Raw genomic sequence first — 24,529 nt, 5'->3', positions numbered from 1 at the left:
TTGACCGGCTGAAGACGTGTTTAGTCCACTGTCAATGGTTAAGTGGTTGGGGGATGGGGACATCACCCATCTTCTTTTAGTTTTCATTTGAACTGACTGAGGCTCTCATGCTATAGAAAGGACAGTGGCTTACTCTTAGCAAATCCGGAGTTGGCTACTTACCTGTGAAATGGCTTCAGGTGGTCTACTATGAATGACTGTGTGTCAAAAGAATTATGAGTTGTATTGATGTGTATGATTTTTGTTTCTTTTTCAAACAGCTCTCGGATAAAGAGGGTATAATTGATGATGTCGCCATTTGTCCTCACCGGAGCATCCCAGTTCACTAAGATCTCTTGTGGGCCCTTGGCCTTCAATTTTGGAGGTTCTATCCCTGATGGTGCTGAGGGACTGCTTCTGTCTTTGACGAGTGGACTCAAAACACCCCCTTGGCTGTTGTTGGCTGTCACCGTGTAGCCATACTCCACACCTGGGGTGAGAGTAAAATCATGATAGCGAGTTTCCAGGCCAGTATAGACAATGGTTCCATCCCGTCTAAGTTCATAACTTCTGATCTGGCCATTTGGGTTTCTGGGAGGTTTCCAGGTTATTTCTATTGATTCTGAGCCTGTAACTTGCAATTTTGGAGGGTCCATGTTCTGGGGTGGGGCCTCCATGGTCCAGGCAGACTTGGATGAACTAGCTGTACAGCCTCCGTTTGTGCAGGCTTCCAGGGAGAAATTATACTGAGTATAAGGTTGTAGGTCAGACACCAGCAGGGACAGGCTCTGCCCAGCAAGGTACTCCTTACTGTCCAATCTAAGCAAATATTTAGTGATCTTTCCATTTTGAAGCGATGGTGGTGACCACGATACATTTATCTGAGTAGCACTGATGGTCCAGAGAGCTGGAGGGCTGACTCCTGCTGGAGCAGCCTCAGGAGTGGTAATGCTGGTGGGTTTGCTGGTGGAGCAGCCCCCATCTGAGCAGGCTACGACTGCATAAGTGTATGTGGAAAACGGAAGCAGCTCTTCATCGGTATAATTGAAAGTCACAGCATCAAAGCTGAAAGGATAGAGCACTCCATTCCTTTGAAGTTTGTAGGACTGGATAATACCATTAGACTGTTCTGGCGGGATCCAGGAAATCAGCAGTTTGGGAGGATTCACAGATACACAGGCTACTTCAGGTGGAGAGAGACCTTCTGGAGGCGCCTGCATTGTCCTTACTACATTCCAAGAGCTACAGGTGTGGCCTGCTGAATTCCAAGCGTGGATTTTATATTCACACTGCGTCCATGGCTGCAAACCAGTGTCATTATACACAAATGTGTCCCTTTCAGTATTATATTCTGTGAAAACAATTTTCTCATCCGCCTGGATTGTCTGATTTCCCCAAGCTTTTCCCTCGAAGCACCTGCGAATCACTTCATAGCGAATTATCTTTCCATGTGGGTGGAGAGGCTCAAACCAGCTCAGCTCAATGCTGGTGGACCCCACAGACTGAATCGCAGGAGCCAACTGAGAGTGGGGAGGGGCTTCATCTGTCCACAGAGGCTGGGGCGCTGAGTGTGCACAGCCCGCCCTGGTGCAGGCCTCCAGGGTCAGCGTGTAGAGAGTGAAAGGGAGCAGGCGTCGGAAGAGAAACTGACGACTCATGCCAGTGTACTCCAGGATGCCCTCACTGAAGATGTTGTAGGTCTGTAGGAAGAGAAGCAGAGGGAAAATAATGTGTAGCACGTGATTTCTTGGTGTAGCTATTTCGTCCGTTTTAACCTCTCCCTCCTATTCCTCATCTTGATGGTCCTAATCCAGATAAGCATTCTGATATTAATTTTGGGAATGTGATCTTTTCCAGTTAATGTAAAATCCACAAAAAGAAGAACAATGGTTTCCTTTGCCTTTTTTTTTTTAAGGTTGGATATCATATAAGCACATATCTAAAAGCTAAAGGCTATTGAAGCTGATTCTTTGACTTAAAAAGTCAAACAGGTTTCCTCCTATTTTATTCTTTTAAAAGGAACAGTATTCAAATCCCGTTTTACAGACAATGAGCACTTTGGATCTCATTCTGAGTGGGATAAGTAGGGCTTATCTACATTGTCTATGTCTTGCCGCATTTACTGGGAAATGGAATTATAATACTTAACCATTTGTACCAGGGTGCCAGGGCTGAAAATGTCTGTGTATCCATGTGTGGGCACACATACACAGACATATAGGCGTATATGTGTTATACATATATACACAAATATAGATAGAAACTTTGATGACTAGAAGATGGAAAAAAATATGCTGTTTTCTCTTACATGCCATGGAAGAATTGATTGCTCGTTTGGACCAAAGTATTCTTCTGTTCTGGGGAAAGCCATCTGAACACTTGTCATTCAAATGTAGAGCAAAAATTTTCATCCCATATTATCCATCGTTCTTTGGGAAAGATGGGGAATAACTCAACTTGAATGTAGATGTGTTTGTGCAGTGATTTCCTGCCCTTTTCCAGCCTCGATGCATGTGAGAGATATGATACATTCCTGTGGTTGGTAGTGACCCCCCAGGATGGACTCCCCCAAGAGGGGCTGGGGTGTACATCAGAATCCCTTGGGAGGCACATCTAGTTCGAACCATTCCCACAGGCAAACTTAACTTGGACTGTACTGTTGATATACTTTTTGTTATTTAAAATTAAATAGCCCAGACTTTTAGAAATCGATTTATGTTGGACTGTTGTATTTCAGTGTGACTTTTCTCCGAGTTGGGTTCCTAGGGCAAGACCACATCCCTGAGGGAAGGGAAATAGTGTATTTTCTGAAGAGAGCTTAGCTTCATAATCAATTTAAAAGCTTCCATGAGTCCCTGAGCTCCCTCATATTCACCTAGCAAATCTCTAACTAGTATTAAATTTAGCTTTCCCTCTGTACCTTAGCTTCTAACTGCTAAGGTTTGGGGAAAAACACCCAAATGTACTGACTGGTCTCACTTTAAATATCTTACTATAAATTTTAAGTGGGTGATTCCCCACTTGTAGTCTTATTTCATTCCCCTATATGTTCGCTCTTTCATTTTCCAAAGTGATTCTTTCATATCTTCTCCTTTCCCCAACAACTGCCATCACCCTCTTCGTCTCTCCCGGGTGGTTGTTGACAGAACCACATACTTGACTGGGGAAACAGAAGCAGTCAGAAAGGAATATTCTCATGTTATATATTGTCATCACCATATCCATGTGAATCTAGACTTACGCTGTGTGCCCTCCTTCCTTGTGCTCTGGATGAAGTATCTCTGTCCCTGTGGAGCCCACCTGATCTCTGGATCTCATACCTGCTCCTTCCTACATATTTCTACACCTGCAATCATTCTCATTATCTCTTGCATCACCATTTATCTCCCTCTACTGGGCTATTTCCATTAATGTTTAAATGTACTCTAGAATCTTTCATTGATTTTTAAATAAAACTTCTTGACACTCTAGTCCCCCAGCTACCGCCCTGTTTCTCGGCTTTTCATCTATACTTCTTTAAAGAGTTGGGGTCCTCATTCCTCACTTGCTATTTTCTCCTCAAGCCATTCCAACCTGGTTTCTCATTTCACCACTTGATCTTCTTGTCAAGGTCACAACAATTACCTCATTTCCAGGTCCAGGATGACTTCTCTGCCCTCGTTCCACTTGATCTCTCAAGAGCATCAGACATACTTTCTCCACAGTTTTGGGATGTCCCACTCATCTACCTGTCCTTCTACCTCACTTGTCTTTCTGAATCTCCTTTGCTGGCCCCACTTCTTCCTCTTGACCTTCAAATTTCTGTATTCCTCAGAGCTTGATCCCAGGCTCTTATCATCTCTAGTTATGTTCTCTCCATACCTGATCTCCTCTAGGCTCATGGGTTTAAATGCCACCCATATACTAATGAATTCTAAAAATAGAGTTCTAGACTTACACCTCCAACTGCCTACTTGTCCTTTCAAACCTGTACATTTTCCAACCTTACCTTCTCAGTCAATGACTCAAGGTCTGACTATCCTTTTCCCTTCATGTTTCACGTCCAGTCCATTAGCAGATCTTGTCAACTTTGCTTTCTGGATATATCTCCGATCCACCTACATCTTCTCCCCTCACAGCTCCCACCCTAATTCAAGCCACCATCAATTCTATCCTAAATGTTTAGTATCTTCCAAACTCCATTGGTCTTAAAGTCCATTTTATACATAGCAGCCAGAGTAATTTTGGAAAACATAAATTTGATTATGCTATTAAATTGCCTAAACCCTTCAGTAATTTTTCATCGCACTTAGAATGAGTTCCAAACTCATCACAGCCCACAAGGTTGGGCACAATATACCTCCTACCAATCTACCATTCTCATCTTTCTCTTCCTGCACCCCTCCAATACTTCAACCACACTGGCTTTCTTCCCTTCATTTGAATGCACCAAGTTCATTCCTGGCTTCAGGCCTTGCATTTGCTGTTCACTTTGTCTGGAACATTTTGCTCTCATATCTTCACATGACTGACTCGGTCTTGTCATTCAGGGCTCAGCTCAAATGTCAACTCAATTGGAATGATCATCCATTCTAAAATAGCCCGAGCAGGCATAATTACATTATTCTGTTTAATTTTCTTTATCGTATTCATCCTTCTCCAAAATTCTCTCATTTGTGTACTAGCTTTTTGTTTGCCTCTCTGTGCCCTCCCCATTCATGTACACACACACACACACATACACACACACAGAGGTAAATTGTATGACAGCAGAGATCTTGCCTGTCTTGTTCACTCCTGAATAAATGCCTGGCACTTAGTAGAAGCTCAATAAATATTTGGTGAAATGCAAATGAGGGCAAAGGAGTAGATACTTCTATTGTCAATCATGCCAGGAAGAGGCAGACACTGGAATGGGGAACAAACACTCACAAAGAGGGGTACTTTGATGGGTGTGAAGGAGAAGAGAGAGACTCTCTTCTCTGACGGATTCTTAGGCTGTGGCTTGGATTTTGAGACCCTGGATCCTACGGCTCAAGCCTCCAGTCCTAGAGTGGGAGAAGTCAGGCACTGTCACATGTAGGCAGGCTGGGAGAAGACAGCTGCTTCTGCTGCTTGTAGCAGGCCTTGAGCTTGGCTGACAGGCAGCCATTGTACTAAGCAGTGAGGCTGCTATATAGAGGCCCATGAGGATGGGCCTGGGCCTGTGAGCTCTAGTTAAAGTTCTAAGTTGTTGCTGTAGATGATTTCTGCTGTCATCTTCCTTATAGGGTTTTCAGGGAAGCTTTCTCCAAAGTTACAGCTTAGTCTTAATTGTTCTATGTGGAATTAATGGGGGACTCTTCGCCGCCTTGAGAGGGAGTGGTCAAGGAGAGGCAATGCCCAGCCTGCAGAAGGCAGTTGATCAGGGCCTGAGTGGTGATCCAGGGCTAAAGGCAGCCACAGAATGAGAGTAAGTCACCCCAACTATTGGGGACAAACATACAAAAAGGGAGATGAAGACTGGTTTGCATGTGGGTGATCATTCAAAGTAATAAAATGCAGTCTAATAATGGAAATGCAACCTTATTTGTGCTCACAGACTGGTAAAGCCGAGACGCACCTAGGACATTAGTATATACGGAGGCAGGCTACATACGGAGGCAGGGCCGTTGACAGACATAGGGGGCTTCCTGTCTTCTACTCAGTGAGCTCTGCTCAAAGCGCAAATTAGGCAAGACTCAAGCAAATAACTGGGCAGGATAATTCAGGAGGCAGTAAGAACAGTCATTTAGAGTTCAGTTTTGGCGTGACTTCCTGACTTCAAATTGCAATTTGATCATTTGCAGTGTGGGCTTGGGCAATTATTTAGCCTTTATATGCCTCATGAAGTTTAGTGATACCTACCTGGTAGGGTTGATGTGCAAATTAAATGAGATAATCCACGGAGAGCACTTAGCCCAGTGTTGGGTTCATAGGGGGCATAATACATGGGAGCTGGTTTTCTCTGATCTCTGATTAAGTGCCTGGAGGAGCTATCAAGGAGGATTACACGGACGGTGAAGGGTGTTTTCCCACAGTGACCTGATGGCATGTCAGGGCTCATCTATTTATCTGGAGAACACCAAACATGATCTCATATTCAGGGTAGACGTTACCTTAATCACTCCATTGGTTCTCACAGGCTCTGACCACTGTAGCAACAACGCCCGGCCATTCTCTTGCTGTTCTACTGTAAAGTTGCTCAGTCCACTCGGGGAAGATTCTAGGGTTTGAACCACAGTCCAGGGGCTTGAAACTTCTCCTGCCTGGTTTGTGGCCACAATTCCAACGTGATACGTCGTGAATGGTTCTAACCCAAATAGGTGGGCTTGATGGCTCGTTCCCTGCACAAAAATAAACAGGTTAGTTTTCTTTCAGGAACTGCTAACAATTGCTGGAAGGTCATTCTCTGACCAAGGTACAGTAGCAATGGCAACACAAATATCACAACAGAGTTTTGAATTATTAGGAAAACATTTTTTTTTTACTGTTCTTCACACCTGAATATATTATCTAATGCTGTGTAATTTCAGACATACACAAAGTATGGATCAGATAAGATCCTTGCCTTTCCAGAGCTTATAGTCCAAAGGATATGATATATAACATAAAAAAATCTATGATGCTTCAGGTCAATGCTGTATCCAGCTCATGGTGGAAATCAGTGGCACCAAGTTTCATGACAAAGAATGGGATAATCTTAAGGGTTTGGAGATCTAACTGGAACAGTTAATCTCCAGTACCATTTGTTTATACGTATGACTCTTCCCAGTCTCCCTCTCTCATTCTCTACAAATGCAGTAAAACAGCCACAAGAAAACAAAACAAGTGAACTGAACTATGAATGCACAAACATCCTTAGAGAAGTCTACTAGTGATATACATCTGAAAATATTCTCATTTGTTAAACATGCAATAACTAGAACCATCAAACTTACCAAAAGTAATTGTTAGCTAGGCTTTGAGAATTTGTTTTTTGTTGATTTTAAAGGAAAAAAAAAGATAGTAGAATTAGGGTTTTTGTGTGTGTGTGTGTGTGTGTGTGTGTGTGTGCTTGGAGAGAAATTTAACATATTTTACATAACTAAAAGCTGGAACTAAAAGTCTTCATGTTTTGGAAGAGCCCAGGGTGCTCTTTCTACATCTGGGCTGGATGGATATGTCTGTTTATAAATAGCAATTATGTCTGCAAGTGGACCATTAATATGTGTATATGTAAACACACACACACACACCCAGAGACACACAGACACACCCAGAGACACACAGACACACAGACACTTTCTTTTGTGTACTATACATGAATAATCATGAGGAAGTTTTGACTGGCTTAATGGGATATTTACACTTAATGGTGTGTAAGATCAGGTTTGGTCTATAAGATGTTTAAATAGGACAGTTTTTAGTTGTCCTCTCCTTGGTGGATACAGAAGGACAAATATGAGGGAGAGAAGGGGAAGTAATTTCTGAGAGTAGGTACCTGAAAGCATCAGACAAAGTTATGTGAATGGAAATTCTCCTTAATTTAGAGGCATCCAAATATCATTTTAAACAAAATCTAAAACAAGGTGGCAAAAGCGCACTGAACCATTTTCCAAAAAACTAGTTAGACAAAACCAAAACACATCGTAGAAATAATTTTTGACACTGTTTCCTCACATTCTTGGTTATAAGTTTCAACTGTTTAATGTCTCTTATGATGTGTTAAACACAAGCAGAGAAAATATAATTGCCTTTATTTATCAAAAACTTGTAAGTCAATTTTCCTCTTTCAATAAGTCCTATTATGATATTACAGGCTAACCTCTTGAAATCTTTTAATATTTAAACATTTGCTAAGCGACCAGACTCTGAAACAAATTTTATAGAAATACTAATTTCTCTTTTTTAAAATATTAAAAGTTAGATCATAAATATTTAAAACTTATTTCTCCACAACATTGGATTGGTCTTTTAGATAAATATAGCACAGAACTAGAATGACCATAATGAATATTAAATCTGAAGATGCTACAAGTCCCGGTTACAAACATTCTTTTCTGATAAACGATTCCTTTTCTGTAGAAATAGGGCAAACATGGGCAAGATTAATAATGCAAAAAAGAAAAACTCTTTGTTCCGAATATTCAGTAATAGATGCCAAAAAAGCGTAAGCTCCAAAGCAAATAGTAATCACCTCTAACAGATTATATATAAAAAAGGTAGGCTGTTGGGGGACATTTAGAGATAGCTTTTGTCATAAGAAACATGAAAAGCATGTGGGCTATAAAGCAAAAACATATGTATATTGTCAATAGCAGCACCTGCTCAATTACAGTTTATTTCAGAGCTGAGAATTCTGTTCAGCCCCTAGATGGCAATACTATCAAACACTTTTAGTAACATGACTACTTAATGATTAACAACCGGCATTCAGTCATCCAACACACTCCAGGCAACCATTAAAAAAATAACAAAACTGATTGCATTATAGATCCTTTTAATAAACATTTATAGCTCAGATCCTCAGAAAGCAGAAGTATTCAAAACGCCCTGGCCTCAAAACCTCTGCCATCTAATGTAGAAATATGACCTGCAGACCTCAAGTTGAAGTTCGTGCGTGCCTGAGACAGAGATCTTTAGAGGTTTATTCCTACAAAAGGTGATTACAGTAGTTGTTCTTACTTTGGTCTGTATCTTAAAAAAAAAAAAAAAGAAAGAGTCTCATATTGTAAATGTAAAGGAGAATTTTTAGAGCATAAATTTATGCTAAGGACAAGTTCCCATATTTTGTTGTTATTTCTGAAGAGCTACATCACACACTTCTCATTTGTCCTCGTCCTCCCCATGTTCTCACACACACACACACACACACACACACACACACACCTTAAATAAACCTCATTAATGACCATGCTTTTTGTCAACGTTTAGTAAAGGCCATATGAAAAAAAAATGCAGAAAATTTAAAAATGGCAAGATGATCCTTACCAATATATTCTTCGACATTTAAGTAAATCATTTGTATTATTCTCTCCTGAGTGGATTTCCAACACCAAAGTTCACTATTTTAGAATCCTGCTGTGAAATTTGGGCAGAGTTCATTCTGTGGATTGTATCTTGTTTGTTTATTCAGTTAACTTGGTTTTTTCCCCTTAAATTCAGATTCGCTTGAGCACTGTCTACCTTAAGTGTCTTGGATTAAATTCCTTCCTTTGGGGATGTAGTATTCTCTCCCATTGACTAGTAAAAGTCATCATTAAAAACCGTTTTCTTCACTTTCACTCTTCTGCTCCCCCTTCCTCCTTCCCTTATGGAGATGATCTTGATTCAATACTCTTACTTCTCCCTCTTCATTGTCCTTATTTTGTTCCTTCTTTCCCTCACTCTTCCATCTTACTGATTCTTAGGAGATAGCGTTCTTGTTATCCCCAATCTCTGGGCTACGAGCTTGTGCTCACTTCTCATCTATCCTCGTCCTTCCCGTGTTCACATCCACCCAATGTTTGTATTTTTATTCTACAAGTACATTAACTACTTTTGTTAGCAGCAAGTGGAATGAATGATTCAACAGAGGAAAACAGGAAAAATTCAGTATCCACCATCTAATATTTCCAATGAGACTTGGCTTCAAAAAAAAAAAAACAAAAAAAACCCAAAACCACAGCTTATATGCATAAGGGTCAGAGTCCGGATACAAATCAGGATGTCCTTTTATGAGACATAAAGACAAGACTCTCTGGAACACTCTGCCAGTTGAGGTTCTGCTAGCAGTCTGAACTACATTTTAACCTCTCAACTCTGCTCCTGGGGGGCACATGAAACCACTTGGAGTCTTCAGCAGTCTGACAATTTTACACCATCTCCTCTGATTATTTTTGACGACTTGAAGTGCCCCAAAGGTGGCCATGAGGTCAATAGGTTTATGTAGGTTGAAAATGATCAAAAATTACCATTGATCTGTAGCTGTCAATAAAAGGCTGTGTGGGGAGACTCCCTGCACAAATGTTTAAACTGCATAAAGCAACCTAACTTAGTCATCTTTGAGTCTATTGATCTGATGATCCAGCAGTTTCCAAAGCTTTCCCTCTGGTCTTTGTGGTGCATTTTCACTGAACCCACTTACCTTGGCGCTTAGGAACCTTTTTACCCTGATCCGGGTAATGAACCGAAACAGTGGTGTATGGGCCCTGCTGTGCTCATCAACAGAGTATTGTGTGTGCTTTTTACATTTTGGAAAGGGTTAATCTTCCTGGTCACCATCAACTTCATTCCCAGCTGATGGGGTTTCTTCTGTCTATACGCCTTATCATGACTTATCATATATCCTCATTTTAAAATGTGTGACTTCCGGCCTATAAATCCTAACCTGGTTACAGGATTCCTTTGCCTTGTTAGTTATCACGAATGCCAAGATCCAGAGGATATGTCACATCAAAATTTTGCTTTATTTTGTATACAGAGCTTCAGAGGAATCTAAATTTAATTATATCAACCTCTGCTTTCCTTAGTTGAACCACTTGGGTGCTGCTTGTTATAGTTTTCCTTGTCAAAATGATACAGTAAACAAATGGTTATAGACAAGTTTCTGGTTTAGACTACAAATAAAACATGAAAAGTAGGAAAAGCTCTTATTTACTATTGCCTAAAAGCCATGGCTTTGGACAGAGTACAGCCAGTCAATACGCTGATTTGCACATCTTAACGCTGACAAATCAACACAAAATATTTTTGTAGATTTCTGAAAGCCAGATCATTTGAGGCATGGGTTCTGGAGGTCTATCTTCCTTTCCATTTATGAAGTTAATTTTTAACTTCTCCAAAGTTGATCAACATATTTATATCTAGTACTCATTTTGTAAAAGTCACATCAGTCTCAATACAGAAGTGATCTTTTATTACCCATTGCCAAAGAACAGCCTTGAATACTTGTCCATAGTTATCTAAATACGAGATTTCTAAGCCTGCAAAATGTTAATATAGAAAATTTCCACTGATTTCACATGTGCGTTTATTTACCAGTGCCATCTGTGCCTATATACCTCCTGGCTGGTAGGGCAAAGCCATTTTTTGATGGCACACACATACATGCAGAGTTGCTCCAGAATCAGAGATTGACTCATAATTCAAGAAAGGTAGAAGAAAAAACTTTTAGGTTCATAGGTCTGTTGTTCTACCTGCACGAAGACGGTGTATGTTCTAGGAGGCATTGCTAAGCGGCACGACAGAGCTGCCAAAATGGTTAGTAGGAACATCTGGTATTGTTGGTCTGCAGCTCTGTTCAATTCCTTTTTTTTTTTTTTTGGTTTATTTATTTGTTTTAGAGGTGGGGGAGGGGCAAAGGGAGAGGGGAGAGAATCTTAAGCAGACTCCACCCTGAGCGTAAAGCCCAATGCCAGGCTTGATCTCATGACCCTGAGATCAGGACCCTAGCTGAAACAAAGAGTCAGATGCTTAACTGAGCCACCCAGGCCCCTGCTCCCCCATTTCAATTCTTTAAACACCTTTCTGCATCTGGTATGTACAAGATTCTATAAAGTTGCTGTGGGGAATATAAGATGAATAACAGAGCTTCCTGACTCTTAGGAGCTTCTAATTAAGAAGAGCAGGTCAATAATAAACATAGATATACACAATTTGGAGTGTGGTAAGTGTTGTAGCAAAGTGCATACTGCAGGGACATTTCTAATTGGGAAGGGAGGAGGCTGAGGAGTGGGGGCAGACTTACAGAGTGGGAGGTGGCATCTGATATAGGTCAGGAAGATGCAGAGTTTGAGTAGATGAAAACATGTGAGTGATTAGAAGAAAGAACAGAAGGAAAAATGCATGATGTATTTGGAGCCGAAGTATAGGGAGTAGGGGGGATTTAGGCTGGAAATGGATTGCTGGCAGGACTGGAGAGGGTTGTGAAAGTCACCCTAATTTTTTTGGGTGAAAACTGGTTGGGAAACGCTGAGTAGCATTAGGCAAAATTTGAAGAACCAATTTGGTATAAAGAGCTATACAGTGCAATTTGAGAGAATAATAGGATGTTAAAATTTTGCTCTATTGTGGTATACAGGTCATAGTCAGTGACTGATGAAATAAAAAATCTGCCAAGAATTAATGAATTCATTTAGATGTTATTCAGCAGATAAATACGGATCATCACATATAAAAAATAATAGGAAAGTATTTTCTTAGGAATAGATTTTAAAAATCTTTATTGAATGTTTGTTCTCTCTCAAAATTTGTAATTATTCTTTCGACACAGATGTTTGTCTTTTGATCACAATCAAAGTGGGATTATAAAAACTGGGATGAATTGAAGCCAATTATACTGTCCTCTGTCCAGACCACTATCAGAATCACATGTACCTGGTCTGTGTTTCTGGCAGTGGGCACATGGAGCCATCCACACCCTTGCACCGGTCACTTGTACATATCAAATAGCTGCGAGGCAGCTGGAAAGGTTAGGGACCTTACTGATGACCAGAGACCAATTCAAAAGCACACACAAGTGTTAAAGCATTCCTGCCTCTGGATTCTAACTAACGTTTGAAAGAGTAATTTGAAAGATTTCTAGAAAGTAAAGATGCATACCCTCTTTTTAAGTAATTGCGATACGTATAATTATAATTGATTACTCAGGGGCCATTTGTCAAAGCAATTTCAAACAAAATACTCAGTTTGGAATATGCATATGCTAGTGCTGTGAGCGTGCACTTTCATGTCTTCACTCCCACAAATACCTACATTCAAAAAAGAAGAATGATGTGTAAAAGAGGGGTTTTCATTTTTGCCTCTCTCACAGTACATCATTCATTTTGTAATGGAGGGGTCAATGAGAAAAGAAGATTCAATTCACAGATTTTTTCTTCATGGACAAACGGGCTCTATCAATTTAATCTCTAAAGCAAAAGCTAGAGTTCTTGCAAAATGAACGATAATGCCTCAGTTACCATAAAAACACTGGAGAAAAAGAGAATGGTTTCGAAATGGCTCATTTTTCAAAAGAGAAGAGGAAAAAAATTAAATTTGTGATAATTAAATTTTAAAGTGGCAAATCAGTCACACTAAATATTAAAAAGCAGTACTTTTGATCTTTCAAAATTAAAAATGTGCATAGTCTGTGACCCAGCAATTCTACTCTGGCAATCTATTTTACGGCAATACTAGTAAAACTGTACTAAAATATATTTAAAATAATTTCTTTCTAGCCATAGTCTTGTATTTACTCAATCCTTGATTAAGCACATATTTTTTGAAGGTTTCCTGCGTAATAAGCAGCCTCTGAAGCTCTAAGGACACAGCAGAAAGCAAAGGATACATGGACACTGCCCTCTTGAGTTTTACATTATAATGAGGAAAAAATGGGCAATATATAAGCAAAATAGAGAGAGAATTAGAAATTGTGACAAATTATGAGTATTATTACTAAGTAGTGTACTGAAATAGAGTTTGGGTTAAAGTGGTGGGGGAGAGTGAGATTCTTGGCTTTAGAAGGGTGATTTGGATCCTTGAGGAAGTTCCATTTAGGCGAGGATGCAGAAGAAACCAACCAAGTGAAGAACAGGAGGAGAAGCTTTCAGGCAAAAGGGAAGAGCTTGGTATTTCTGCTGACAGTGAGAAACTAGTGTGAGTGAGAGGGAGGATGGCACAGGATAAGGTCAAAGTGATGGGCAGAAGTCAGATGGTGAAATCCTGTAGACCAACATTAGAGAGTCTGATTCTAATTTCAATGGGAAATTATTGAAGGTCTTTAAGCAAGGGAGTGACATGATTTAATGTAGGTTTTAAAGAGATCATTCTGGCTGCTCTGTGGAGAATATATGTAGGGGGCTGTATTTGTCTACTCAGGCTGCCATGACAAAATACCAGTGACTGCCTTAAAAAACCAGAAATTTATATTCTTCTAGTTCTGGAGGCTAGGAGTGCAGATCAAGGTGCCATCAGGCTTGGTTTCTGGTGAAGCCTTGCTGCTTGATCGTAGAGAGCTGTCTTCTTACTCTGTCCTCTCGCACAGCCTTTCTCTGCATGCACAGGGGGAGAGGGAGAGACCTCTAGTGCCTCTTTTTCTTCCTGTAAGGGCACCAGTTCTACCAGATTAGGGCCCATTCTTACAACCTCATCTAACCTTAATTAATTCCTAAAATCCTTACCTCCAAATATAGTCACATTGGGGGTTACGGATTCAACATATGAATTTTGGGGGAACACAATGCAGTCCACCATAGGGGTCAAGAGAAGGAGCGGCTTTTGCCCATTCTCTGTTCTTGCCAACCCTCTAATTTCCCCTCTAACATCACCTCCTACCTTCCTCTCCACATGCAAGCTGCACTACAGCCACACTGGTTGTGTTGTTTTTCCCCAAATACATCAAACAAACTCTTGCCTTGAGGGCCCTGCACTGGCTATTCCTCTGCCTGCAATCCACTCTACACAAAAGTTGGCTTGGATAACTTCAGCTCATCTTCTCATTGAACTACTTTTTTTTTTTAATTTATTATATGTTAGTGACCATACAGTACATCATTAGTTTTTGATGTAGTGTTCCATGATTCATGTTTGCATATAACACTCAGTGCTCTATGCAATACGTGCCCTCCTTAATACCCATCACTGGGTTAGCCCATCCCCTCATCTTCCTACCCTCTAAAACCCTCAGATTGTTTCCCGGAGTTCATAGTCTCTCATGGTCATTGAACCACTTCTATTTAAAATTGCACTCTGTCACTTTCCTCCCCCACTTTTCCCATTTTGAAACCCCTTTTCTTGCTTTCTATTTTTCTCTTTTCCAAAGCACTCATCACTCATTTCCAACATATCATGTAATCTATTAATTGATTACAATTATTATTTATTCTTTCTCTCTTTTTACTAGAACGTAAGTTCCACGAGGGCAGAGACCTGTATGTGTTTCATTCTCTGCTCCATCCCAAGTGTCTTTGATTGTGCCTCATAGAGAGTAAGTGCTCAAAAAATATTTGTGCTATCAATGAATGTGGACAGGATTTAAAATGAAGGGATGGGGTAAAGAAGAGAATGCACAGTGGGTCTAAGAGGAATCTGAAAAGAGAGTTAGGGAGAGTCTAGGAAGAGAGCATAGGCAGAGGAGAGAGCCCAGCACCAAAGCCAGTGACAGAGGCAGGATGGGGATGAGAAGCACAAGCAGAAAAGAATGAGTCAGTAACAGAAACTAAGAAGAGACCAGTAAAGTAGGAAGAAGACCAGAAGAGCACAATTTCACAGACACCAAAAGAAGAGCATATTTTGTAAAAGGAGGTGTGGTCATCAGTGTCAAATGATGCTGAAATGTTTTTTTGATTTTGTTTTGTTTTGTTTTATGATGCTGAAATGTTAAAGGAGCTGTACACAGAAAGGTCTTTGGATCTGGTGGCAAGTGGTCTTGAAATAAGATTTTAGTGGAATTGTAGAGAGGATTGGATTGGAGAGGAAGAGAGAACCGGATGTGTGGAAGGAGGATCCTGGGCTATTAACATAGCTCTTTTGAGAAGTTGGCTGTAAAAGAGAACAAGGAAAGGGGATGGTAGCTGGAGGGGCCTGTGGGCCTGTGTGGTCACTTTTTTTTTTTTTTTAAAGGGAGATACTAGAACCTGTTTGTATATTGATAAGAATTCTTCAATAATAAGGAAGAGATTGTTAATTTAGAGTTAAATATCAGGACTTCCTTCTCACTTTGCATGTAGAAACCAGGTTAGCCAAAGTTTTGCGTACGGCAAACTGATATGGATGTGCTCAGATATCAGCCAATTAATTTGGAGTTGGCTCTCGCATCTGTAGCAAAGCCATGATTCATACTAAGAGCTGACATTGTTATTTGCTTAGCTATTTTCATGATAAATTTGGAACAATAAACATCATCAAAAAATGAAGTGGCAGATAAACTACAAGGCCTGTTATCTATTAGGAACAGGGTAATTTTTAAAATGATTTAATTAAATTATTACTTTTCATAAATTGTATCTTCCAAGTGAAGAGTACACAATGACAGTTATGTACCTAGTGGTAAAAAAAAAAGTTATCAATTTAAATGATCAGTTTACCATTTTCTTGTCTATCCTTCCCAAGATAGGTAATTACTTTTGAGCAGGGTTTTTGCTTTTACATATCAGACCCGGTATAAAGTACTTCACATGCATTATCTCATTGCATGTTCTTAAAACAGCTATGAGGTTAATATTACACATGAGGAAACTGAGGCTTAGATGAGTTAAGTAACTTGCCCGGAGTCACACTGCCAGTAAATGGCACGGTTACAATTTTATTCTTGTACTACATTGAGTTCAAATGTTCTTGTCAACCGTTGATAGTGGTTCTAACTTTTGGGTCCCAGGACCCATATTTCTTAAAAACAATAGAGGATCCCCCAAAGCTTTTGTTTCATGCTTTACATCCACTAATATTTACCATATTAAAATTTAAAGCTGAGGAAATTCTAAAAAAAAAATAGAGAGAGAGAAAGAGAAAGAAAGAAAAAGAAAAAAAGAATACAGAAGTAGGTATTCTATTCGCCAACAGAGTGATAACATCATCACACATCATGTAGCCTCGGAAAACTCTGCTGTACACTGTGAGGGGATGAGGGTGAAAAAGAGACACAACGTCTTAACATTTTTTTGACCTGGAAGACCCTTGGAAAAGTTTTTGGGACTCTAAGCGGTTCAGAGACTCTACTTTGAGTGCCACTTAACTACATTATGCCCTGCTTTAATTGGCAGCTCCGATGAAAGATTAATCAATGATTTGCTTGAACTTCTGTGCAGTGAAGACAAGAGTCTTGTATTTCCAACTTTTGATAATACAATCATAATACTTGTGATTAAATACGAAATACCCATACATAAGTCTTATTAGTAAAACTTTTTTTTTTAAAAGATTTTATTTATTTATTTGACAGAGACAGAAACAGCCAGTGAGAGAGGGAACACAAGCAGGGGGAGTGGGAGAGGAAGAAGCAGGCTTATAGCAGAGGAGCCTGATGTGGGGTTCCATCCCATAATGCCGGGACCACGCCCTGAGCCGAAGGCAGACGCTCAACCGCTGTGCCACCCAGGCGCCCCTTATTAGTAAAACTTTTAATTAGAGTTAAAGAGTCAAAGAATGATGAAACTCTATTCTACTACCTGGCTTTGTAGTTGAACCTAAAGTCCAAATGGTTTAAATAACCTGCACAAGATCCTACAACCCACCAATACTAGCTTTGCAACGGAGTCTGTGATTCTCAACTCATGTACACACACTCTTTTTCAAGTAATATTAAAATTATTTGCTTGAATCAAGAAGTCCTAAACCTCCTTGTCATAAACATTGCTACTTCTGAGAGAGAAAAATTTACTCATAGATTGACCTTTTTTCTCAATGGATCTTCTACTATATTACATTTGTCTGTTCGTGTGTTTGTCCTCTCAACACAAAGTGAACTTTTGTATTAGGACTATTTCTTAACCTCACATTATCACAGTTTCCTCATATGTAAAAAGAGAATAATAATAGTACTTACCATTTTGAGTTTGTAAACTTTAGTGAGTTAAGCCTTGGAATAGTGCCTGCCATGTAGTAAGCATTTAATAGGGGTTATATTTTATTATTATTATCCTAAGCATCTAAGAGATGCTTCTACACATAAGATATTCAATAAACAGCTCTGGAAGATATGAATGAATAAATGGATGAGTCTAAAGCAATGAATAACTCATAAGACATTTTTACTGCATAGCACCCTGGCTTGTATGAAGAATATATGGAGGATGATATTTTGAAAAAAAGCATAGCATCTCATGAAAGTAAGCACATATTTTAAGTTAAATTTATAAACATTATCCTTGTAAATGTTTTTTAATGAAGACCTAATATGTATTGGGTAAATGTACATTAAATAATCGAGTGAACTGTAAATTCTTCCTTGTTACTGACTTCAATTATTTGGTCTTTAAAAATTTATTTACACACATGTATATATAAACTAGATCACATAATAATGAATATGATTTTTCACTTTTATCTATAGAGAGTACAATATGATATAGTTTTTGTGTTCTTACATAACCTGAAATTGGGGGTGAGCTGAAAAATACCCTTACCCAGTGAAGAATAAATAATACCAAATAATACCATTAGGTGGTATAGAAAATTTGTGTAGGGAGGTTGGTGCTATAAACACAAAATGACGTTTTCCAGAGAGCCTGGGGTATTAGGATGACAGAAACTCCTTCTGTCCCCATGGATCATGGTATCCTAAGAAATAGGAAGATGTGAACAATTTTTGATAAATGTAAAAATGTACATAAAAGGGGCAATTCTAGAAAAATAGAAAAAATTAAACAAATGCACTCAATAATAGATCAAGCCAGCTTTATGATAAAGTAAAACAAAGTCCGGAATCAGCCCCCTACTCCAAAAATGCCTGGGACCAGACAGTTTTACCAGTGAAGTTTTTTGTTATTGCTTTTAATTAAATCTGTGAGTAACAGATAATTGATATTATGTACAAAGTGTTTAGCCAAAATTGGTTAAATGGACCAGATACCAAACTCATTATATGAAGCTGGGATAATACCAAAATTGGACAATAGCATAACAAGAAAAGGATGTTCCAGATCAAAATCACTTGAGGGTAGATGAAAAAGTCATATTAGCAAATAGTGTCCAATAGTATATTTAAAAGAAATATTATGATTATACAGGAGTTCAGCCCTTAAAATTGATTTATATATGATTACCTTAATTAGAATTAAAAAAATCAACATCCATTTGTGATAAAATCTCTTAGCCACATAAAAATAGAAGAAATTATCCTTAATCTGATAAACAGCATTTATTAAAGTCATAGAGTAAATCATATTTAATGATAAAGCCTTATAAATATTACCGTTAATATAATAATCAAGTAAGACAGGATACCCTCTCCATAATAACATTTTTCTAGATACGTCTCTTGAGGCAAGGGAAACAAAAGCAAAAATAAACTACTCAAAATAAAAGCTTCTGCACAGCAAAGGAAACTATCAACAAAACTGAAAGACAATTTACTGAATAGCAGAAGGTATTTGCAAATGACATATATGATAAAGGGTTAGTATCCAAAATATATGAAGAACTTACACAACTCAACACCCCAAAAACAAATAATCCAATTAAAAACTAGGCAGAAGACATTGAACAGACACTTCTCCAAAGAAAATATACAGATGGCCAACAGACACATGAAAAGATGCTTAATATCACTTATCATCAGATAAATGCAAATCAAAAACAAAATTGGGATATCACGTCACACCTGTGAGAATGGCTAAAATCAACAACACAAGAAACAACAGAGGTTGACGAGGACATGGAGAAAAAGGTACCTTCTTGCACCATTGGTAGGAATGCAAACTGATGAAATCCCTGTGGAAGACAGCGAGGTTCCTCAAAAAATTAAAAATATAACTACCCTATGATCCAGTAATTGCATTACTGGGTATTCACCCAAAGAATGCAAAAACAGTGATTTGAAAGGATATATGCACTCCTCTGTTTATTTACAATAGCCACATTATAGAAGCAGCCCAAGTGTTCATCAATAGATGAATGGATAAAGAAGATGTGGTATATATATATATATATATACATATACAATGGAATATTATTTAGCCACAAAAAGAATGGAATCTTGCCATTTGCCACAACATGGATGGATCTAGAGAATATAATGCTAAGTGAAGTAAGTCAGTTAGAGAAGGACAAATACCATAAGATTTCACTCATATGTGGAATTTAAGAAGGAAAACAAATGAACAAAGGAAAAAAAAAGAGATAAATCAAAAACCTATAGAGAACAAACAGATGATTACCAGAAGGGAGGTGAGTGGGAGAATGGGTAAAATAGGTGAAGGAGATTAAGAGTACACTTATCATGACGAGCACTGAATAATATATAGAATTGCTGAATCACTATATTGTACACCTGAAACTAATTTAACACTGTATGCTAACTATACTGGAATTAAAATGAAAAAAAAAACTATTAAAAAAAGCAGGATGCTCTCTATTCATTACTGTACTGGTAATCTTAGGCAATGCCATACCAGAAAGAGAGAGAGAGAGAGAAGAGAAATGCAGCAGAGATTATTAGTGCACATCAAAAATCCATTTACTTTTCTACATTCTTCAGCTTCCCTACACATGTAAATGGGGTTATATGACTAATGCATGTGGAAAGAAGGGATGTTAGCCACTTTCACTCCTGGACCTCCAAAACATCTCACAGAGCCCTCCATCATGCTCTTCCCTATCATGGTCTGTCATTAACATAAGGTGGAGAAGGGCAGCCAAACCCACTAGTGCTTTCTCCGCCTTTATTGTGTTAAGCGCTGATATTAGGAGTTTAATTTGTTACCACAGCATTCCCTATCTTATCCTGACTAATACAAAGCATATGTGTTGAAAGGATGAGAAGTATGGATATTGACTACTTAAAAAGTCCAAAGCATCTAATAATAAATTAGGATCAAATCCAGAAATCAATCGTATTTTCCAATAAGAACTATGACACCCAGATTTTAAAACTTATAATCTGTAGTTACAGAAAAGGTGGGACATGATGTAGCCTATATTCTCACCAAGAATATTTAGTTACAGGGAACAGAAACTCTTTTCAACTCATTTAAGGAGAAAGAAAGTGAAAGAATGGAATCCAAGCACATGAAATACAGCTTTGTGTCTTTGAAACTGGAAATAGAAATACCATAGGATCTAATAATTCAATTACTGGGTCTTTAGCTCCCCAAAATGAAAACACTAATTTGAAAAGATATGTGCACCCCTATATGACTGCAGCATTATTTACAATAACCAATATGGAAGCAACCCAAGTGTCCATTGATAGATGAATGGATAAAGAAGATATCACACACACACACACACACACACACACACACACACACACACACTGGAATACTATGCAGTCATAAAAGGGTGAGATCTTATCATTTGTAACAATATGGATGGACCTAGAGGGTATTATGCTAAGTGAAATAAATCAGACTGAGAAAGAAAAATGCCATATAATTTCACTCGTATGTAGAATCTAAAAACAAATGAATAACCAAATAAACAAAAATCAGAACTATAAATATAGAGAACAAACTGATGGTTGCTGGGGGTTGGGGGGAAGTGCAAAATGGGTGAAGGGGAGTGGGAGACACAGGCTTCTAGTTATGGAATGAATAAGACTTGGGAATAAAGGGCACAATACAGTCAGTGCTATTTTAATAGCATTGTATGGGGATGGATGGTAGTGACACTTGTGGTGAGCATAGTATAACATGTAGAGATGTTGTATCACTATGTTGTACACCTGAAACTAATATAACATTGTGTGTCAACTGTACCCCCTCCCCGCCCAAAAAAACCCGGAAAACTGTCAACTTGGAGGTTCTCTCTCTCTCCAGGGCTGCATGATATTTCTCTTAACTTGCTTTGTTTCTTACCACCCAATATGGAAAACAATTCCCAGTCTAAATAACCTTACAGCTTCAGAGTATTCTTGGCCATCTGACTACCATCTCTGTGTGTCTGCAGAGAGAGAGGATCTGAGTGGTTGTTAGTTGGGTGATGGATTTGCTGGTCTAGGGTCACCTGCTGCTGAGGAGGGGAAGGGTCAGATAGTAGAGATCGATGCCTGTAGGTCTTCTTTTTCAGTATCAATTATAAGTGGTGACAGATCTTGGTGAGAGAATGTATGGTCATCCTAAAACAAACACTCCCAATGAAGGTCATATCTTTGATATTAGATGGCAACATGGTTAAGGATTGCTAAGACTGTCTCTGGAAAGACCTTTCTTCTTGGCAAGGCTGATTAGTGATCTGAATAACATCCTAGCTCTTAGATTTGAAGCAGTCTTGAAGCCTATATGTCAAAAGAATGCTGCAGAATCAGGTAATTTATTGTTTCGATCTGAGTGTCAGTGACCTTTCAAAGTCTTTTGAGCTGTTCCCTCCATTTTCTGTAACTCCATTGCTCCTCTTACATGAATGTCCATGTCCTGATTTCAGGGTTTCTTTTTTATCACTGTTCACATAGCTTCAAGAAGAGGAAATCATGGTAACTTTCAGGTAGAAAGAGTTCATTTTCTGCCTCCCAACTTCTGAATGCTTTCCAACCTTACTTGCTCTCCTAGACTCTATTTCACTTCCATAGTCAAATGTAAGAATCAAGTGCCAACTTGTCTAATTTGAAAGTTACTGGGATGCCATAGCTTGGATCTGGTCAGGAAGCACTGGTGGTTGGCACTGCCAGTCCTCATCAGCACGAACTCTTGCAGCTTGCTTCTCTAGGCTCACCCTCTGCCCCTCCATGCTCTGCCCCTGTTCCTTTATAGCCTGTGCTCCAGCCTTGTGACTCAGAGGCCTGGTTACCACACTCTTCATTGAGGCTTTGCTTTAGCCCCTGACTTTTCCTTTGCTCAGATTGCGCTTCCATTACTGGCAACTCCCAACCACCCTTAAAAAGAAATTTGATGTCATCTTCATTTGGAAGAGTTTCTTGATGCCCCAGGCAGTTTCTTGCTCCTCCTTTCTGTTCTTTATATTGTTCATAGCATTTTTACATCGCATCACGGTGATTTATTTACCTGCCTTCTCTCCCCACTAGACCTTGAACTTAGAGGACAGGGACTGAGGATATGAAATGTGTTTGGCACCTTCTGGGTGCTCAATAGATTTCTGTCAAATGAATAAATGATCTTTTATTTAAATTTATTTTGTTTTTATAAATATTGATTTAATATTTTATTAAAACATTATTTCATTAGCAATATGCTAGCTGTTTATTATGGACTATACCCCGTTTCTTTGAATTCAGGATTCCATTTATTTCAAGACACACTGTTATTTTATGTATTCCTAAAAAGAAAAAAATGCTTCCAACTGAATGAAGATACAATGCTTTTTTATCACTTAGAATTTTTATATTTGGAGAAAGATATCTTCAGAGTTGTATGGGCAAAGGTTTTTTGTTTTTGTTTTTTTAATTGTATACCAAGCTGCTGTTTCTATGCCTTCCTATGTCTACAATAATTTTCCATTTTAATATGAAATCATAGTGTAATCTTTTCGGAAACATTTAAGTGGCAATTAAACTCAATGTGTGTAGTAGCGACAGGGTACATAACTCAACTGAAGTGACGTGAGTGTGAACAGCGTTGATCAAGTTTGTGCAGGCACAGGAAATGACAAGGGTATAACAACTGCCACCAACAGCAGCTGTAAATTGTTAGATGCACGTGGTTTCAGAGATGGGGAAATACGAAGAAACGTTGATCATAAAAATCAGTGAGATTCCTGTTCTCTGTTTTCTAAGAATCCCTTCTGAATAGAAAAGGACATGCTATGATAAAAAGCCAGTGCATAACTTCTAGTCCATTGACTTCAGCAAAGTGACTTGCTCTTGGTGACTACAATGGTACAGAAAGCTAAAGCTGGCCTGGTTAAAAGTTTGCCGAAATACACTGCCACGTGGCTATGGTGGGACTGGCAATGGCCCAATTCAAAAACCAGACCTAAGAACTCACGAATGATGTTGCGAGCATGGTAACAAATGGAAAACATTGGGACTCTGGCTGCACACCTGTAACTGTTTTGAGAGACACATCGGCACTACCTCCAGTGGCTGATGCTGCTCTTTCCTGTTATTCTTACCATATATTCTTTATGCTTTTAGTTTTTTTCCCAAAGAGTTTCTCGGTGGGTTATAACAGTGAGTTGCTTAGTATATGGCAAGCACTCTCCAAGTGTTCTTTGTATTTTAAGTTGTTCAGTCCTTAAACCAGCCTCATGAAATAAACAGTTACTACCCTCATTTTTCAGATAAGGGAATGCATGCAAAGATGGTTGAAGCAAATTGTTCATGGGGATAACTGTCATACAGTTATAAGGGGAAGAGCCAGGATTTGAGCAGAGGCATTCCAACTGTACAGTCTGTACTCAAACTTGGAGCTGTGTGGGTATTGCATCAAATTCTCCTTACCAACCCCCCCCCCAGTACCACCAGACTTTGGAAGGTGGAAGCCAGCCTATATCATATCTTGATATAGATATTTTCTCAATTCTTTTTTTTTTACCCCAGGGAACCAGGAAAGTTTTCCTCTGCTTTTTGACCTACACAATTTGTGTAAATTCTGCTCTCTGGGGACTTAGGCTGAATGGTCATCTGAAGGGAAATAGAGAGGTTGCTTTTCAAATACACACAACTTTTTTTTCCCCCTATAATTATAGTCAGGAAAAGCAGACATAGTAAGCCAAAAATGATGACACTTGAGGCTAAAAGAAAAGATATTATAAAGACAGACCTCTAAGAAACTTCCACAATTTACTTGTAGGAGGCTCCAAAGGGGTTAACTGGTTGTCAACAATCGAAACTCAGGTGATTTAGACAAATATTGGTGGTACACTTAAGCAGTTGTGGCATGATACTGAGCTGTTGCTTTGAAAACATTTTAATATAATAGGATTTAAATTTTCTTCTTTTCTTTGGATTTTTCAGTTAATATTGGAATTAAATTAAAGCATTAAGTCCACCAGCTTAATG

General features: G+C 38.8%; 1 protein-coding gene across 1 annotated transcript in view; it reads right to left on the bottom strand.

Annotated features, from left to right (window-relative positions):
* The window catches only part of USH2A (usherin), a 676,006-nt gene that overhangs the window by 46,693 nt on the left and 604,784 nt on the right, over positions 1 to 24,529 (bottom strand). Inside the window, exons 61-62 of the mRNA XM_045809720.2 lie at positions 6,096 to 6,323; positions 163 to 1,679 (exon numbers count right to left, since the gene is read on the bottom strand). Coding sequence (XP_045665676.2) covers positions 163 to 1,679; positions 6,096 to 6,323 — 1,745 coding nt within the window. The remainder of the gene's footprint in view (positions 1 to 162; positions 1,680 to 6,095; positions 6,324 to 24,529) is intronic.

The sequence above is a fragment of the Ursus americanus genome, chromosome 2, assembly GCF_024610735.1.
Source record: "Ursus americanus isolate L20-20 chromosome 2, mUrsAme1.1.p, whole genome shotgun sequence".
NCBI classification, from domain to species: domain Eukaryota; kingdom Metazoa; phylum Chordata; class Mammalia; order Carnivora; family Ursidae; genus Ursus; species Ursus americanus.
Note: the sequence above shows the minus strand (reverse complement) of the source record. Positions and strands in the feature narration are given on the sequence as shown.